At 44.3% G+C, this 18,138-nt stretch overlaps 1 protein-coding gene across 10 annotated transcripts in view; it reads right to left on the bottom strand.

Moving 5' to 3' along the window:
* The window catches only part of LOC106741126 (protein turtle-like), a 123,857-nt gene that overhangs the window by 70,400 nt on the left and 35,319 nt on the right, over positions 1-18,138 (bottom strand). For 9 of the 10 annotated variants that reach the window (XM_014612800.1, XM_014612806.1, XM_014612801.1 and 6 more), the window contains exons 2-4: positions 16,856-16,983; positions 15,332-15,505; positions 13,842-14,179 (exon numbers count right to left, since the gene is read on the bottom strand). In XM_014612800.1, coding sequence (XP_014468286.1) covers positions 13,842-14,179; positions 15,332-15,486 — 493 coding nt within the window. In that variant the 5' untranslated portion in view covers positions 15,487-15,505; positions 16,856-16,983. Of the gene's footprint in view, positions 1-13,841; positions 14,180-15,331; positions 15,506-16,853; positions 16,984-18,138 lie in introns of all 10 variants that reach the window. The other variant, XM_014612796.1, reaches the window with a different exon arrangement.

The following is an 18,138-nucleotide window of genomic DNA, read 5'->3' as shown; positions in this document are numbered from 1 at the left end:
TCACAAATACAACAATTAAAATCACAACTTAGTTCTAATTTCCATCATACAGTGAACAACAATCAAAAAGAAATTTGATATGTGAAGTTTCCGTGATGTAGAAAAAAGGAAATGTTCCCGAATAATCTCTTTTGAAGCTAATATTTCATTTTGAGATAGTGTGTATAAGCAGTCTTATAAAAGCTTATGAATGAGATATGTATTTTAATTTCTTGTAGGAAAATAGAGACCGCTTTCATTCTTTCGTTGTAATATTCTTTATTTCGAGAATTAAAAGACGCCTAATAATATAACATTCAAAAAGAATCTTAATTTTTCTGACAACATGAAACATAAAAATAAAAAATCACAATAAAAATATATCGTTGCATTTTTACATTTCATTAATAATTTACAGAAATTAAAATGTAGCCTATAATTCCTGAACTACAGTTAAATAATTTGTTTGTCATTTTTCCACGTTTCAACGCACATAAAAATAAATAAAAGAATTAAAATTCAAAAAAGATGCAATATATGATGCGAAATTTGTTGACCGATGTTATCTGTTATATCCATTTTACGGCGATGTCAATTAACCCGGCAATCAGCATTTCGATTTGTTTCGAGCGATCCTCGCGGAATCGAGGTGAACAAATGTTGTGAAGCGTCGCGACATAGCGCCGCCGAAAAAAATAATACTTATACGGAAAGACAGAGAGAGAGAGAGAGAGAGAGAGAGAGAGAGAGAGACATGAAGTTGAAACATCCACGGAACCCCGATCGAAATTTTTCGCGGAAGGCGCCCGGAGCACCGGAAGCTCATAATTCTTGCCGTGGAGTTTCGTCGTTCGGAAAAGAAAACTACGAGGGACGGGCTACCCCCTCTCCCCTCCTACTAATACCGCTCGTGCCTCCGACGGGAAGGCATTAAAAGCTATTAAAGGTAAATCAGGAGCAACGGTTGTCGTCGCCCTTTTCTGCGCGCTCAGGTCAGGAAACCCTCCGGTGCCGCATGCGGCGGCGATGGCGGTGGCGGTGGTGGTGTCGAGGTCGTGTAAGATTAACTTCGCATTAACCCCCATGCGATATCGCGGCATCGAATGCGACCCCGTTTTGTATGCCCGAGATAACCGGGCCCGGTGAAATCCTTTCGGTTCTCGCGTGTCGCACGTGATAATGATGATGTTCCGCCCGCGACCCCCCCGGCCGCAGCAATATCGGCGCGGGATAGTTAACATACTTCGATACATCCGTTCTTGCTAGTCTTGTACGCTGTTTACGATTGGAACGACGATATCGCTATAAATTATATCGGGGAATGTCGACGATGGGAGACAGAAGAAAAAAGCAGAGAGCCGTGACGCGGGTGAAACGACGATGGTAAACACGTCGACGGAGATAATGCAGCCGGGCTCCTCTCTCTCTCTCTCTCCTCCTCCTCTCGAGGAAGAAACTCCCTCTAGATAATTAATGTTCTTAGCGCAAACGACGAGAGCGCAGGGGGGGGGGGCGCTACCGGATAGATCCATCTTAAGAATGTAAGACACTTAATTTTTGGTGCCGCGCGGATTCCCCGTTTCCGACCATTAAATGTCTCGGCTCTTCCAACTGAAAGACTTTATACAAGATATATCGGCGCCGTGAGGAAGAGGGAAAATGAAGCAAAAAGAAAAAAAAAAATACAGCGAAACCGTAATGGCGCGTTCCGAAGTTTCACGGAACACGTTATTCGCGTTATTCAAACGGAAGAATATGGCGGGACAAGCAGAACATCGAGGCGGATCTCGCAGAGTGTTCGAAATAACGCAAACAAGGGGAAGTCAGTCGCGGCGAGAACTACGAAAAGGGGATGGGCGGGGGAAGAGTCCGAAATGCTTAAACTGATTCGCAGAAATGTGTGTCGGCGCAGTCTGCTATCCGCGCAAAGTAATCGCGAAGTTCGTGTGTCGCAAGAAGCTCTATCGGTCGCGGAGACACAAATCGGGAATGACAGCCGATCTACTTTGCGTCCTGCGACGGCGAAAAGTTCGCGACCGAGGAAATATCGATCTGACTGCTGGCAACCGCGAACTTTGGACGAATCTGTCGTCGCGGCCCTTCCCATTCCTCGTTTTATCTTCGCCTCTCGCCGCTACGTCACGAGATCCCTCGCGATTAACGCGTTTCACTGCGGTAAACAGCTGCCGCATTCATGCACTTTTTACTACTTTCGCGAACTACTGTTCTCCCCCGAGTTTCTTAATGCGGTAGCGCCATTACGATCTCAATTCTGTGTCACGAGATGGCTGCTATGTGCGATCGATGTCCCGCTCTTGATCTTTAGAGAGAGGGAGAGGCTCAAAAATGACGGATGCGATTTCTAAAGTGCTATCGACAATAACAGCCTGGATATTCAGTATAATTACAGGACATGTTATATACGGATTAAAAAAAAAGATTAATTACTTTGGAAAAGCGAATACAAAACAGATTTCAATAGTGTAAATGTTTACGATACTTTAACACTTCATTCCCGCTTCTTTCAATAATCGATAAATAATAAATCAATATTGCGTACGACTAGAGGATCTTAATAACCTAGTTTCATGACATGTTAAGACTATTATGTCGGGCTGCGTACAGTCAGTGTATTTTCACTGAAACGCTACACATAATACCGACGATTCAGTTCCAAGTGTAGCACCGAAATCAATAAAATCTCACTGAAAAGAGGGACTATTAACGGTAATAGCTGTTCCCATTATTACGACGCGGAGTTTGCGAACGCAGATGTAAAATTGTGTCGCCGCACGCAAGGCGCGCGAAAGCCGTTAATTTCCTCGCCGCAAACGCCAGAAACTACCGTAAAGTTGCGCTCGGTACGTAGCGTACGAATGTGTGTACAGATCTCGCAGTGAAATCTTACTTCCATTGGCCGAAACCTCAGATATAAGACGGGAGAATAAAGCGGCAGTGTTTACACGGGAAATCAATGAATACTCAACGTTTATATCGCTGCGACTCTCCTTTTTCATCAATTCAATTAAGGAGCATTTCGTTTTAAGAAAGCGCCCGTATTCGTGCACGTTGTTGCTAATTAACCAAAATCAATTAAACCTGTGCAAAAATATGTTGCCTTTTATGTTAAAGCGATTTCTAAACAGGTATGATGCTTCATTTGCGACGCATTATGAATGTATGTGTGCGCTTAATTTATGATATTAAAAGAAGGGATATTAATATCACACCGTATATATGTATATATATATGACTTGAAGTGACTTAGAATTGCTAGAAGAGACTATTTCATCCCCTCGCAATCTCATTTATAATATCATCTACTATGAAAAGCCTATTCTTCTGTTTTCGAACGTGCATTTACGCCCTAGAATTTAGTAAGAGCCACAGCAGACTCTGTTGATGAGTTGTTAGTAACGTTTAGCAGAACAGAATTTGGTTCAAATGCATTTCTTTGCATCACACTGGTACTGCTTCACTTTTTTATGTAATTGCATATCGTAACTGCGATATCGCGCTTAAGGGGATACGTCCCGAAACGCTGGACAAATTAAGCTTTGATACCAATAATAATTAACGCCCGAAGGCGCGCGAAGCCAACATTCGGGCCATTAAATTTTTCCGCCGAGCAGGCAACAATTATTCATGCGGTTCGCCCAAAATGCAAAACTTTCCGCTATACATATATATACAGCCTCGAAACTGCAACCGCGGCGCGTTCCCCCTTTTGCGTAGATCGTGCATCCCTACGACGTCGCTTAATGCCCGGCTAACTTTCGGAACAAGCCTCATGCGCGAGCGCGGTGCACATTCGCAGCATCAAAGCTCGCACCGTCGCGACGTGCTCGGGACGAGCTGACAACCGAAACCACAGAAAATCGCTAACATCGAGGGGGAGAATCGCGCGTCACAGACACGACGCGAAGGGTGAGGGGGGGGGGAGGGGGACAGACGGAGCACGAGAGAGCTCGGCGAGCTCGATGACATCCATTCGAATAATGGACGCGACTTTGATACCTATCCCCTTTGAAATGCCTCGTGTTCAAATACGACGCATTTTTGACGCGCACGTGTGCGCACACGACAAAACGGACATGATAAATTTCCCCTCGGGCACAAGCGCAACACCTTTACGACGACGAGCCCGCCGGCTGGGCGCGCGAGATGAGCCCGGAATCGAAGGTGCTTTCATCCCCGGGTGGCGTTCGGGGGATTCTAGCGGAATTGCGTTGCGCTGCGTTACGCAAAATATGTTATACGTTAAGTAGAGCCCATCTCGGCCGTGACGTGCGCGTTCCGCCGATATTTACCGGCCGCGTTACGGTTATTATTGTAAAACCGTGGCGCAGTAACTTTTTATGTTACTGCGCTCCGCTCAGCATCGTGCTAATGGCTCGAAGACCCTACGTAATAACGGCCCTGAGAAGTGTTATTTCTTCGCTAAATTTCGTCCGAGAGAGAGAAAAAGAAAGGAAGAGAAAGAGAGAAAGAGTCTCCTTTCTTTCGTCGGGAATTTAACCCTTTCGTCCCTGAATATAATAGCAATCTCTTCCTAATAAAATATTAGATATGACTTGGTTAATTTAGCGACGAATGACATAATTTAGTTTTCAAGTGTTTTGAAACATTGATGGTATATAATATATGTACCATTCGGGACGAAAGGGTCAATCGGATCCGCCCTCGCGCGAGTCTCGGTTCGACGACCGATGCCGAGCATTCTCGCGCTCGCGAGAACACGAAACGGATAAGTAAACGTCCACGTAGCCGAATATATCCTGGCGCAGTGTCGCATTAATGTCCCGGGATGTTTTAATATGTATCCGTCGCGCGACCGATGTCTCGCGCGCCGCGAGTACCTGCGATGGTACATCCGCTACAGTCGGATATGGACGCGCCACTTCGCGTACCGAAGCCACCTCCGCATTACGTATGCATTGTGTAATATCGTGGATCGCGGCTTCCCGACGTCTGCACTGCCGGTGAACCATCGAAAGGAGTTCGACGTTTCGCCACAGGCGGTTCTCTCGATGAGGGATGTGAGCGCGAAAGAGCGAGCGAGCGAACGACTTGCGACAACGCGAACGAGCGAAGGGGGAAAAGTCGCGCTAAACCGTGCATCGTGCTGGATACTTTTGATCGTTTAATACGCAAAAAACCAATTTATGGGGAAAAACGGAACTTCAACGGACAGCAAATTTTATGTTGTTCCACACGGAAAGAAGCGTGGAATTGATAAAATGTTGCAACAGTGAGTCTTCTTGATTCAATGGCAAATACCATTAGAACTACTATGTTACGTATTGTTTTGACAATTAAAATCAAAGTTTCAATGATACATATCGCTATTGAATCGAAGGTTTGCTCTAATTACGTGCGCTGCTGGAAATTTTACTGATTGAACAGCATTTTACGCTATACAGCAAATAAATAAATCCACAAGCTGTTTCTTAACCCTCAGATAACAAGTTGGTTGGATCCGACGGTATTCATATCCCGATACTCCAAGCTTGTAAAGCGTTGTATTCAGGTATTTTACATATTTCGCGATATATTTTATTTAAACATTTTCTAACTTATTATTGTGAGAATAAAAGATGTCTAATCGAAAAAATTAGTTAAAAATCTACAGGATGCTTCAATAGGTCGGATTCGAACCTTGTTATTTGAAGGTCAACCCTATCATTTCCAGAACTTCATAAATACAACGTAATAAATAACTTTTTGACGAAAATTGATCTAATGGCACTAAGTAATCGGTGCTTAGGCCCTTAATAGCCCTCTCACTCTAAATTAATTGTATATCAGAGAGAGAGAGCCTCTTCTAATATTTATTTATTTTCAAAACTTTTTCTTGGAAAGTGGAAGATCGTCTCGGAGAGCGTTCGCTTCGGTTTTCTTAAATTTTCTCGACTAACGGCCGGATGCTCGGTTCTGTAATCACCTCCCGCGGCCATAATGATTAGAAAGCCCGGTGATTAAAGCCGAAATGAAATTTTCGCCCGGTCTGCTATATCCCCGTCGCAACATTCAAACGCGATCGCTGTTCACGTCGGGCTACGAGTGGCGTATTATTAACGTAACGGCGACGGAGCTGTGACGATATTATTGATATTGCAGGACGAGAGGAGCGCGGCAACACCCTTCATGCCACCCTCTTCCGATCGTGCAACAGCCGTTTTAACCCGCCCCCTCGGTGTACACGCCGGGAATAATAATTTCGAACTCGTACGCAACCGACGCACATTTGCGCGGCCATTATCGCCGTTGCCGTGGCCCTGCCGGGATAACACGGAGTCCAAATAACCGTTTTTATTGTTACCTGTTATTAAATTTTCAATGGTCTGTCTGCAACGTGCGGGCGCGTGTACGCGACGGGAACATCTCGTTATCTCCGAAAAGCGAGCTCTCGTAAAATAAAACCCTCCGTGCTCTTTGTGTGTATGCAGTTAATAATTACAATTATGATTGTGCGCGGAACGTTCACTAATTTCGCCGTTAAATGAACCGAGCGGCTTTTCAGCAAATCCGAAAAAAAAGGCGCGATTCCATGTCGCACGATCCGACAGTTATTCTCCCCTTAGAATCGTTATTTTTCATCTCAAACTCCTTGATTTTGGATTATAAACTCCTAGAGTTTAAAATATCGATAAACTGGAGACGAGAATAGAATTATGTAAAGGGATGATCGTAATTGTTCATCTGAATGTTTTATTTTATTAAAAAGGAAAACGCGATGAAAAACGCGATGAGTCAGCTGGGGTCAATAATGACCCCGGTATACACGATTAAGGTTAAGTATTGCCCACGATATTAATAATAATCGAAATATCGAGATATATATGAAATATCAAAATATCAAAATGTATCTCGCGTAAAGCTCGTAAGCGATTACCTTTTTCCTTTATTTTCTAGGATTGATGCAACACGTTGCCGCGAGTTACCGGCAAAATGATACACGAGACACCCCTGCGGTCACGTTTCTTGATAATATAAAATTGCCGAGCAGTTTAATTGCGATAATCGCGCGTTCTTGTAATATTTCTCGCGACGGTATCGCGCGGTTTATACACGTCGATAGGGCGCGCGCGATAAGTTCTCCCTCTCCGCCGCGCTAATAATTTGCGTACACGCGACGCGAACACGTTCCAGGCATTATTTGCCTCTCAACTTTGTAGCCAAGGGAAACTCGGTTGAGTCGTATTACCCGATCATCGGAAAATCCGAAGGAGAAACGAGCAACCGGCGCGGAAATTCTCTTTATGCGCGGGAAAGACTTTTCCGTTTCACAGCCCGTTAACCGGGGGTTTAGACAGAATCACTTCCACGTCGTTTTGGCAATCCGCCCTTTACTTCGCGGCTGTTTTTCCGGTGAGATAAACAGATTGAACAATTCATTTGAATGCTTCCACAAAGAATACGCGTTGCCGTGCGCACAGCCCGCGCGAAATCCGGAAAAAAGGTTCGTTTATTTCCGCTCGACGCGAAAACGAAATATCTTGCTCGCGATTTTAAAAATGAGTTTCGAAACGAAGCGTTCCCTTCTCTTTTTCGCGCAAGTCAAAATAAATAATCTATCAAAATCAAATATCTATATATATATATATGTAGAAGGAATAAATGAAATATACAGGATATTTCAGTTTCGATGTAACAAACCTTCAGAGATTGTAGGGGTGGCCAAAGTGAACATTTTTTTCCAAGTAAACTTCTAACCTTAGAATCCTCCTTAAGGAGCTATATTGGGTTCAATGTGTGTCAAAGTGGTAAATCTGATTTTATTCTTTTTTTCGTGAAAATTGTAATTTTCAAACCTTTGAATCTGCACTTCGCTAGAATTCAACTCAAAAAGTATTAATCCGTTTTCATGAAAATATCATGATAATTAACGTCTCCCTGATACGAGCATATTTCTATTTCCAAATAATTTTTAATTTTAAAAATAATTTTAAAAAATTCTATTTTTAAGCATTTTATTTCTCTTAAAAAAAAATACAATCAGATGGGTTATTTTGACGTCAAATCTGATGTAACTCCATAAGGGTCGTACTCAGGATAAAAAGATGTTTCTTTTGGCCATTCCTGCCAATCCCTGAAAGTCTGTTACAACGAAACCAAAACACCCTGCACATTATTCAAATCCACCTGGATCTTCCTGGATTTGACTTTAGCCGAGAGCTAAGAGCACGCATTCAGCAAGCATCTTTCAGCAGAGACGCACCGTGCGAAAATTTACTACATTTTGGCGCACGTTTCATTGTCACTGACCTCTCGTAGCGGGCCGTTCGCCCCGAAAGCGCGCGCGCGCGCGCAAAAGCGTTAAAGCAAGTTCACGAAGTAGCTTCTCATCTTTACCAACGAATTTTCAGGCAGCGCCGGAGCGTGAAATTAGCGAGCCGTTCCATCAGCTCGTACGCCATATTTCGTGTAAGCTAAATAGCCAGGCGTGCGTTTGAGGCAGCTCCGCTTACGAGAGAGCCTGGGCCCAATTGGACGAAGCGGAAGAAAGGAGAAGCGGTTAAGCCGGGCTAACGAGCATACTATTACGTTAATGAGCTCAGGATTCAAAAATAGGTTTTAATTATTTCGGATAAATGAAACTTTGAACGGGGGCTGCCCGGATAACACGGCATGAAACATCGGAAAGCTTCCCTCGCGAATGAATCGCCGCGCAGTTATGCGGAGATGGAATAAACCCAAAATCTTTAAAATAATGTTTTTATGTATCGACTGCTATTTTAGGATATCTAATGAATAGTAGTATCTTGTTATAAGAATGAATATATTTTATTCATTTGATTCAAAGAAAAAACCTCCAATCGTATAGACAGATTTTTATATTTTATATTTTATTATCCAATGTGTCTATTTAATCGAAATGCATCTCATATATTTCAAATATACGTAATCTTACTTTATATGTGGCATAATTACTTTTCTAAAATTCTCAACGAAAATCCTGCTTATAACAATGATATCTAAAATTACAAAAATTTTTATTTATTTCATTATATCTACCAAAATTGCTCCATTTTCCTGCAACCTCTTGATTATACTTTTTTTTTGTCAGCAAATACTTATTAAACTGTCCTACAAAAATTACGTGTTACGTCTTGTAACTTTAGCTGTAATTGTTGTTTGATCGCAGTTACACAACCTAGTAAACACCGAGTCGCACTCCAATACATATATGTATATGTAATGTTATTTAATAATTATTATTAAACAAGAAATTATATATATAATAAATTCTTTTGTAACGTGCGATTGTGATTATCGTAAGCATAGATTGATATAATGAAATTATTCTTATTTCATTTCTTTTTATGTTAGGTATCTTAATATGACTTTGAATATGAACTGAAAATTTCAAGTTTCGAAAATGAAAGTTCAAAATGAAGCTTTCTCGCAAACTCGACAGTGGCTTTATCGTATCGTACCGGGCGCGCTGTTACGATTTACACGCGCGTTTTCCCGCGAGACCCGCTTTTGTCGGTATACGGCGGGCTGTAAAAAAAAATCGCATTTCTCTTGCCACCTTAAATGCCTTCGCCGTAAACTCGCTGATTTAGAAGCTTTACACGCGCGCAGGAGTAACGCGCGTTAAAAGATTAATCGTGATGAGATACAGCAACCACCGACGACGAGACGACGATGTCATGTCTTTTCTAACGTGAGCGGCCCGCGAAGCCAACGTCACGCGTGTCGCGTAAAAACGCGCGCGTCTGCGAGAATCTCGATGGCTCTTTGCTCCTCGCATCGCATCGTATCGCCTCGACAACAACGCCGTGAAATCGACCATCGTGGCGCGCATCGTCGTCGTCGTCGGGTGTCATCTCGGGCTCCCTATCGATCGATCCCGGTGTTCGCGGTTCGCCCGGTGTGCAACGGGCTTTATCAAGGGCAACGTACCCTCCAGGTCGGTACCGCGCGCGTCATTTGCAACTCGTTTCATCGCCTGCCATCTGCGTCGCTTTGATGGCCGCTATGAGGAAGAAACCATAATCGCTCGTTCACACAGCGTACGTACACACACACAACGCACACACACGTGCACAATCGCGAAGTATGCGGAATTTATGGAACTGTGCGTCCCCACCGCGCCGCACGCGCCTTTTGCCTCTCGAGGAGGAATTTATGACGATCGGCTGAGAGCCCTTAACCGAAAAAGGCAACAGTCACCTGCGAGGGACTCGCAGTCCCAAGTTCGCGTTTTTCGGCTCCGTTACGTATACGAGAATCGTGCGTCTCGTGACGCACAGTCGTGTGTTGGCGGCTTGGCGCGCAGGTGTTCTCTCGAAATACGCGTGTGTGTGTGCGCGCCTGGGAAATTTCACAAGAATGTCACCAGCACGAAACTCCGCAAATCATCTCTGGCTATGTTATATGTTCGGTTACGGCATCCTTTCCGTACACGGCATACATATTTCTTTCGTTTTTATATCGCGTTTTTCCCCCTTTCGGAAAGCAAAACAGCGAAATCAAACAGCGATAAGCTTGTTTTGCCCTATTTCTTTCTCTCTCGATCTCAAGTGAACTCTTTCACATACGACTCCCACGAACTAAACGACGCACATAGGTGTTAACTGTCACAACAAGCATGCATTTACGCCGTATAGATTGAATTTTTCTTTTTCTTCAAATAAAACACACTAAAGCTATCGATGGAGAAAATACCACGTTACTTCCCTTCCAACCCGACACATTTATACCATCGCTGAGCGAATTAATAAAACTCACCGTGGAAATAATCGCCGTATTATTAATTGGAACAATTGAGCATTGGATCGTTACGATTTCGGTAAAAAACGACGCTTCGCGGGCAGCACCGTTCCCCAATATTTATTTTATTTGCTACAAACATTTACACAATATAGCGTCCGACGTTTCGGCACGTACCTAACATATCGAGCGTACTTTTTGTCGTCTCTCTCATACATACACACACACACATGCGCGCGCGAGCGCGTGCATCGTTCCGTCCGAAACGAACAATCGCGACATTATTCAATAACAAGTATTCGGTATATCGCGAGAATGAAAGGAGAATTATATCACGGGCAAGCAATCAGCGAAATTGCCGTGATTAATTACATTTTTCATCTCCCCGCGGGAGGCAAGACAATGGGCAGGGAGTATGCTTAAATTGCGGGGGAACGTGACTTTTTTTTTGTTGTACCATCGCGTGTATGCGTTGTTAACGCAGTTAAGCATATATTCTGAATGAGACTTCGCGGGAAGGAAGCCGGAGTTTTAATGAAATTGTTCGCGTTGATGAGAATAACGAGCCTCATAAGGATCCCCTGTGTGTAACGTGTGCGTGCGCTAAAAACAAAAAAAGAAGAGGCGGAAAAGGAAGCCCGAAGCACAAGTGTGTGTGTGTGTGTGTGTATGTGTGTCGCGCGCGGGCGTATTTTTATTTTTCCTTACTCGCCGTCAGTAATCTCGTTGCGACGGCGTGATTAAAGTCCTCGCGGTCGAGTGTCTCCCCCTCCCCTTCTACGAAATAACTATGAAAACAGAACGTGATATTGTTGACGGAAATGCCATCTCCACGGTTTCGCACTAAACTGCCGAACGGTGCTTGTTTAATTGCAATTACGCGTGTTTTTCTCTTTTTTTTTCTTTCTTCTGCGATTTAATATGAAATATTCCAATTTCCCCTCGAATGCGGATCTAATTAATAAATCGCGGGAATTGAGCGCGTATATACGTGTCGCGTTTATAAAACCTCGTTACACGTGGCCGGTGCGCGTAACAAAAATGGTTTAATAACATGTAAATATATCATATTGTTACCGTCAACACCGTGTACAACGTTAACGGGAGGAGGGGGCATCGCGTTCGCGCCGTCTGCCCCGCCGACGAAATGACAATGTCCCGCATTGGAGGGCCATTTTTCGAATTGCCGAACAGCAGAGCCGCCGTCGCCGCGTATCAAAACGAATTCAGGGCATTTGATAAAAGGCTCAGTTCTCTTTTCACGCCGGCTGCGCGACCATTCACGCTTCGGCTTCCGAAGAGAAATTCTTTCGAGTTGAAACCCGCTCGCCGATTGGACGCCGTGTGACGCCAAGAGAGAAAGAGACACGTACAGACACAGAGACGGAAGGAGAGAGGGGCGAGGGAGAATATTTCGTCGGTATGAATGAGGCTCGTAATCCAGCCAGATGCGCCTTTCGCATCGATAAAAATTGTCATCGAATTCGGCCTCCGCCGCGGTAATTACGGATTCGGGAGCGGCGGGGCCCCCGGTGATTAATAACGCGAGGCATGCTTTACGTTTCGAGGGGACGAAAAGAGCGGTTTTAGAGCGAACATTTATCGCACGATATCGCGCGTTGGAATACTCCCCTCGTACATTGAGAACAAAACGTCTGGCACTTTGCGATTACAATTGCATGGTGAAAAAATCTTAGTCAGGAGAACTTAATGCAGCGAGTGTCGATATAGTGATAACGATGATAACTTGGTACAGGTATTGTTGTTACTATACTGTTTAGTTGAAGTAATGAGGAGACCAATTTTTTTTCCAGTTTCAGTGCCGCCGTAGTGCCAGTGATAATAACGCTTACACGCGTAATAACTACCGCTGTCTTCGTCGTTGGAGCAAAAACGAAGATGCAGTTGAGCCGTGTAACTTCTCTCAGTGCAGTTGTGGTTAAGATATTTGAGCTTTCTTCTTTGTGCAACTCGCTGCGCTAACGCGGCTGCTCTTGCTGCGTTTATCTCCGCGAAACAATCGCATCGTATCAGGGCGTGTACGGTCTGCCGAGTTAAGACACGATTGCGAAGAAGAAGAGATTGCTTTTATCGCGTGCCATTCGCTTCATCTTCCCCCTTCTTCCCCCGCAGCTCGAGGAGAATCAAGCATTTCGCATTCTCGCCCGATACCGTCGTTATCTGATCGCGTCCGGCTTATTTCGCTTCATTTGTCGATCTCGGTCGACGTCCCATTACACGCCGCAAGCCCTCCATTCCCGGCAGCCCCGGACCGTCCGGATTTCAGAAGCAACGACCCGTTTCGTGAGATACGCGGTGCCACGGCATTAGCGACCATTCGGACGTCCCGCCAACCAGCGAACTCTAATTTGCGGTGCCCGCTAATTGAGGGACGATACACGAGGTCCGGCACGCGGACCTGCACCGACGGACAAATGAAGAGATTTCTGGATACGACAGTGATAACTCGGCGTTATCATGGTCACAATGGTGTTATGCGATAATAAGTAACCAAGTATCGACACACAGTGCTATCAACGACTGAATCGTTAAATGAGAGAATACACGATGTCCGCGTGCGTGAAATTGTAAAGTGTAAAGTGTTGGTAAAATGCTCGGATGGGGCATTTTTAACGGAAATTTTTCACGGATAATATAGGAAAAACGTTGATATGAGCGTATTTTAGGAGATTAGCGTCTCTTCGACACTACTTACAGCGTCAATGTTACTTATATCAGGCGTGGGAGGGCGATTTAACCGTCAAAAATAAGAAAAGTGAGTTTTAATCTTGAAATGGTAAGAAAATTATCAAAATTCTGTCGTCAATTGTTTTTTTTTTTTTGAAAGGGCCCAAGCTGAATAGAAAAAAAGTGAATTCTTTCGTAAAAGTGTGATGTTTCTAAATAAGAAGAAGGAAAAATGAGTCGCTCCCATACCTTACATTTATATTTTCCATGTTGTTGTTCGCGTTCGGCAAACAAAACGTTTGGCAACGTACTAGTATCAGTTGAAAACTGATGCTATGCCTATCGCATTTATCGTTTCGTATATCCTCAAGCCAGACGTTGTATTTAACACCCGATAACGCACACATTACTCTTCTTCTTATTATTATTATTACTGTCATTGAAACACATACCTGGTGTGACGAGGAGCGCGATGCCAAGGAGTAGAGCCCTTGTCGCCACTTCCGCGATTCGTCGGAAGTCCCTGCGACACCACCGTAACCGATGCCTCTTCCCTTCGTCGTCATCCTCGTCCCCGCCGTCCTCCGAGTCATCGTTTTTACCCGCGTGCTCGAAAAGGCCCAGATAAAGCCGCAGCTTCCGGTACACCGCGCCGATCCCATCTGACTCGGGCATGCGTCGCTTCAGACACTCCTTTTTCTCAACCGCTTCGTTCTCCTCGCGTCTATATGGCCGACAGCCTGTGCAGGTGGGCTGACCGGAAGCGAGGATCGCTTCGTGGTCGGTCCCCCTGGGGAGAAGTGCTTCCTTTACCGTAAGTGATTTCACCTCGGCGCTCGTGTGTGTCATCTTACGGTGGGAGATCGCTAATTGAAGTTTCTCCTTATGAAAATATTTCGACACGAGATTGCATCCTAACTTCGTATTCGCAAGGCAAGCAACGTTTTTAAAAGACATTTCCCGGCACTCTCTCTCTCTCTCTCTCTCTCTTTCTCTCCGTTCCTTCTTTTATTTCGCAAAATTAAGAGGGACGATAATTCATGCACAGAGACTTCCGTCGACGAATCTGTTAGGAGCTTGCAAAAGTTTGTCAGATCGTCGATAATTTTTCACTTAAAACGTGTCATCGGGTAAGAAGCCATTTCACAGACCCGCGGAGTCAGGTAATTGCTTGAAAAGTGGCGAAAAAGTGGTAGGTAACGGCGACAAATACAGTCCCTGTCCATACTATTAGACGCGCCTTAATTTTTTACGTTTCATTGACTTCCGAGGGCCAGCTATCGATTATCGTCCGTTATAATACGGCTCATCTGTCGATCAAATTATGTTAAGGAACCATTATTCTATAAAAGGTATTCTATAAAAGGTATTTTCTATGACGTTATTTCACTCGGTCGTTACAATGACTTTAAACAAATATGAACGCGCGCTAGTTGTATTGTCGACAATAACGAGAACAGACGTGAGTTTTGAATGTGTAAATTGAAATTTAGTTTTATTTTTGTTTACTTGCGACTTGAAACTTCAAATCCCCCGCTTACTAACGGAAGAATAAAATTTTCTGTGCAAAATATTAGCATCGTTTACCAAAATTACGGGTAAAACAAGTGATTTGACAAGTCGGAAGGTTGCAGAAGCAAAAGCGCTGTTCGACACCGAAAATTATTCTTGGTCGAGTAAACACAAAATCAGTAGCTTTTCTTCTCCTCCTAACCTGTATTCCACCAGAGAGTCGAAGCGCGTCTAAATAATATATCCAAGAACTGTATTTTGAGAAACGCGTCGCAAATATTATCAATAAAAACAAATACGACCGAAGATCCGACGAGCTTTCGCAAATTCCTGATATTTTCCTTAACGTGTATCTCGCGCGCGTATTTCGTAAACGATAAAGCCGGATCGCTGAACAAACGCAATCGTTCGAGAGGCAACGTTGGCTTACCTGTCCTCGTGGTCGTCGCACGCGGCGTTCTCCTCGGTAGCATGGTAGCTGTCGTGCCTTAGGGACCGAAGAGCCTGCGAACAAGTTCCTCCGGTACACTGGAACTCGAGCCTTCGCCGGAGGTCCGTGGCTTGTAGCCCTCCTCCGCCCCCCATACCCCCGCTCCCATAGTACCTGCGGGCACAAGCGGTCGACGGCCGTTACAACTATAGCACACACGTGCTCACGCAACAATCGCCGGCACCTCCGTAAAGGTGAGCTATGAACGGACCGGTAAACGACATGTCGCTCAATATGTCGCATAAAACCAGAAGTACCGACGGCGAATAACGAGTCGTAAAGTACGTCTATAGTGCGCGTGACGGAGAGCTCCACTGTGCGCGGAAAGACGCGGATTCCGGGCGCGAAGTGACAGTAAGTAATGGTCGCGAGTTTGCCCGATGCGACGGTATCGCGTTACGTATCGCGGCCGATGATCTCGTAAAAATTCGCGTATATCCCTTTCCGCGAGGAACGACGACGAATGACGTCTTAATACCCTTCGAAAGTCCCGCCACGCGAAATCCGATTTGCGCTGGAGTCCTGCCGGAGAGGGAAGTCCCTTAAGGAGGTTGTAAGGTGAAAGACGAGTTTGATAAGAATTCGATGAAACCTGCGCTATATATATATATATATATATATATATATATATATATATATATATATGATTTAACTGTACTCGTGCAGAGGAGGATTAACTACTCGACAGCTGAGATACTTGCAACTAAAGTTGACACGTTCTATACGTGTTCTTTGAGATTAATGCGCTATTTTTAAGTTCTATTTTCAATATCTCTTCTGAACTCTCTTTTAAACTAAAAATAAGATTTTCATGAAAAACTATTATGATATTAAAGACTGATATGATATTAAAGACGGTATAGGCAAATATCATAAAGTCAATTATATTTCTACTCTTAATAAATATTTTTCAAGGAATATTGAAATAACCATTTTACTTAGTATCAAGTAAATTATCACTCGAACAACACCTTTTCTTCAGTGTGATTTAAGAGCACATAAATCCTATGTATTTATTTTGCTTACTGCCTTGTTATCTTTAAATTGGAAGGTTGATTAGCTGTCCACTCAGACTCCGCCAAAAACTCTTTTTCTTTCGCTTAATTAATGGAGTGTAAAATTTTCGCGTTGTATCTTCAAAGAACGTAAAAATAGCGCGTAATTATATCATTTTGTTATTAAATTTACAATTATATAGATAAGGAGGAGGGGGACTAGCCGGGCGACTATTTTCAATGTGTGACGTACGGATACGTCTCGAGCAATTATTGAAACGGGTTGTCTATAAATTAATAGAAGAAATGAATCGATCGACGATCGGGCGATCGTCTACTCGTAAAGACGTTGGTGATATTGGACGATTAATGCCGGGCGGAAGTGTTCTCTAAAGGGAATTTGACTCACCTAGCCCGGCTTCATCCCATTTTCCGCCTTTATCGCAACGTAAACGAGATGTATACTCCCCCCTGCCGCTCCGCCACCACTACCGCTGCCGGGATCTTACACCCCCGATGCCGATTTTCACGAGCCTCGCCACTTCCTCGCCTTTCCCGGCTGCCACTTTAACCGCCGCAATGTGTCGCTCTCATCACCTGTAACACGAGAAAGGAAGCGTGTCGATCAGCGACGGACTAATCGGGACGAAATTGCGGAACAATGTTTGCTTCGATAACGAAAGAGCGCATTGCCACTATGTACACTGCGAATTATTACTACGTATATTAATATATTAATAGCGATAATTATTGCGTAACAGAGCGAATTGTTGCGCGCGAATAGATTATTATTAGCGCGCGATCGCTTATTTTCGCCGTCGCCGGGGCAGCGGTATTTTTCGCGCAGCGATCGATAGCGCACGTGTGTCCACGGGGGGCGGGCGGGGGGGGGGAAGAGTTGCGCACGTATCCACGTATGTGCGCACGGACGAATACGAATCCTTTGGCAGATAGTTGAAATTCCGTGTAGGCGAAACGTGAATCGATTCGATTAGCAACATACGTGCTCAGATACAGGCCTGATTGATTCAATTTGGGTTCCGGGCGCTACGAGCGGTGCTTAGACGCCGGCAGCGGACCCTCCGAAGATGGACTGATAATTATATCACGTTTTGAGGCTGCCACGTGACTTGGCTGAAGCGAAGATGAAGTAATACTGCATGTGTGTGTGTGTGTGTGTGTGTGTGTGACCCCAGAGACGGAAAATTAAATATTTCTAAGTCCCGGAGCACGTGACACGAATTGTACGGCTAGATCAACTCCTCTGATCCAGTTTAACGTCTTTAATGTTTCAACTACCATCGATTAAGAATGTTATATCGCATATCCTGCACGCTATATATTTTTGAGCGAAGTCACATGTTACATTGAAATGGATTTAAAAAAGATTTAATATACTCGAGAGATAGAGAGAGAGAGAGAGAGAGAAAGAGAGAGAGAGAGAGAGAGGTCAAAGCACTCTCTCGCGTGTGCCGTGCCGAAAATCATAAAATATTTTAATAATTCGATCGTAAGTATATTCAATAACGGCGATCACGAACGGCACAACGGCGATGAAATTGCAAATTAGCTGCGATTGTGTTTGATGTTGTAGTGCTTAACTTCCACGTAGAAAATGATCGCGATTTAATGCAAATTATATTACGATATACGCGTGCTCGCGCGCGCGATGTATTACGGTCACGGAATAATAGCGCACGCTTTCGCGTGCGTTCGTTTGCTCGCGCGCTCGCGCACACGGAGGGGGGGGGG

The sequence above is a fragment of the Dinoponera quadriceps genome, unplaced genomic scaffold, assembly GCF_001313825.1.
Source record: "Dinoponera quadriceps isolate SergipeBrazil2010 unplaced genomic scaffold, ASM131382v1 scaffold555, whole genome shotgun sequence".
In the NCBI taxonomy this organism is placed as follows: Eukaryota; Metazoa; Arthropoda; class Insecta; order Hymenoptera; family Formicidae; genus Dinoponera; species Dinoponera quadriceps.
Note: the sequence above shows the minus strand (reverse complement) of the source record. Positions and strands in the feature narration are given on the sequence as shown.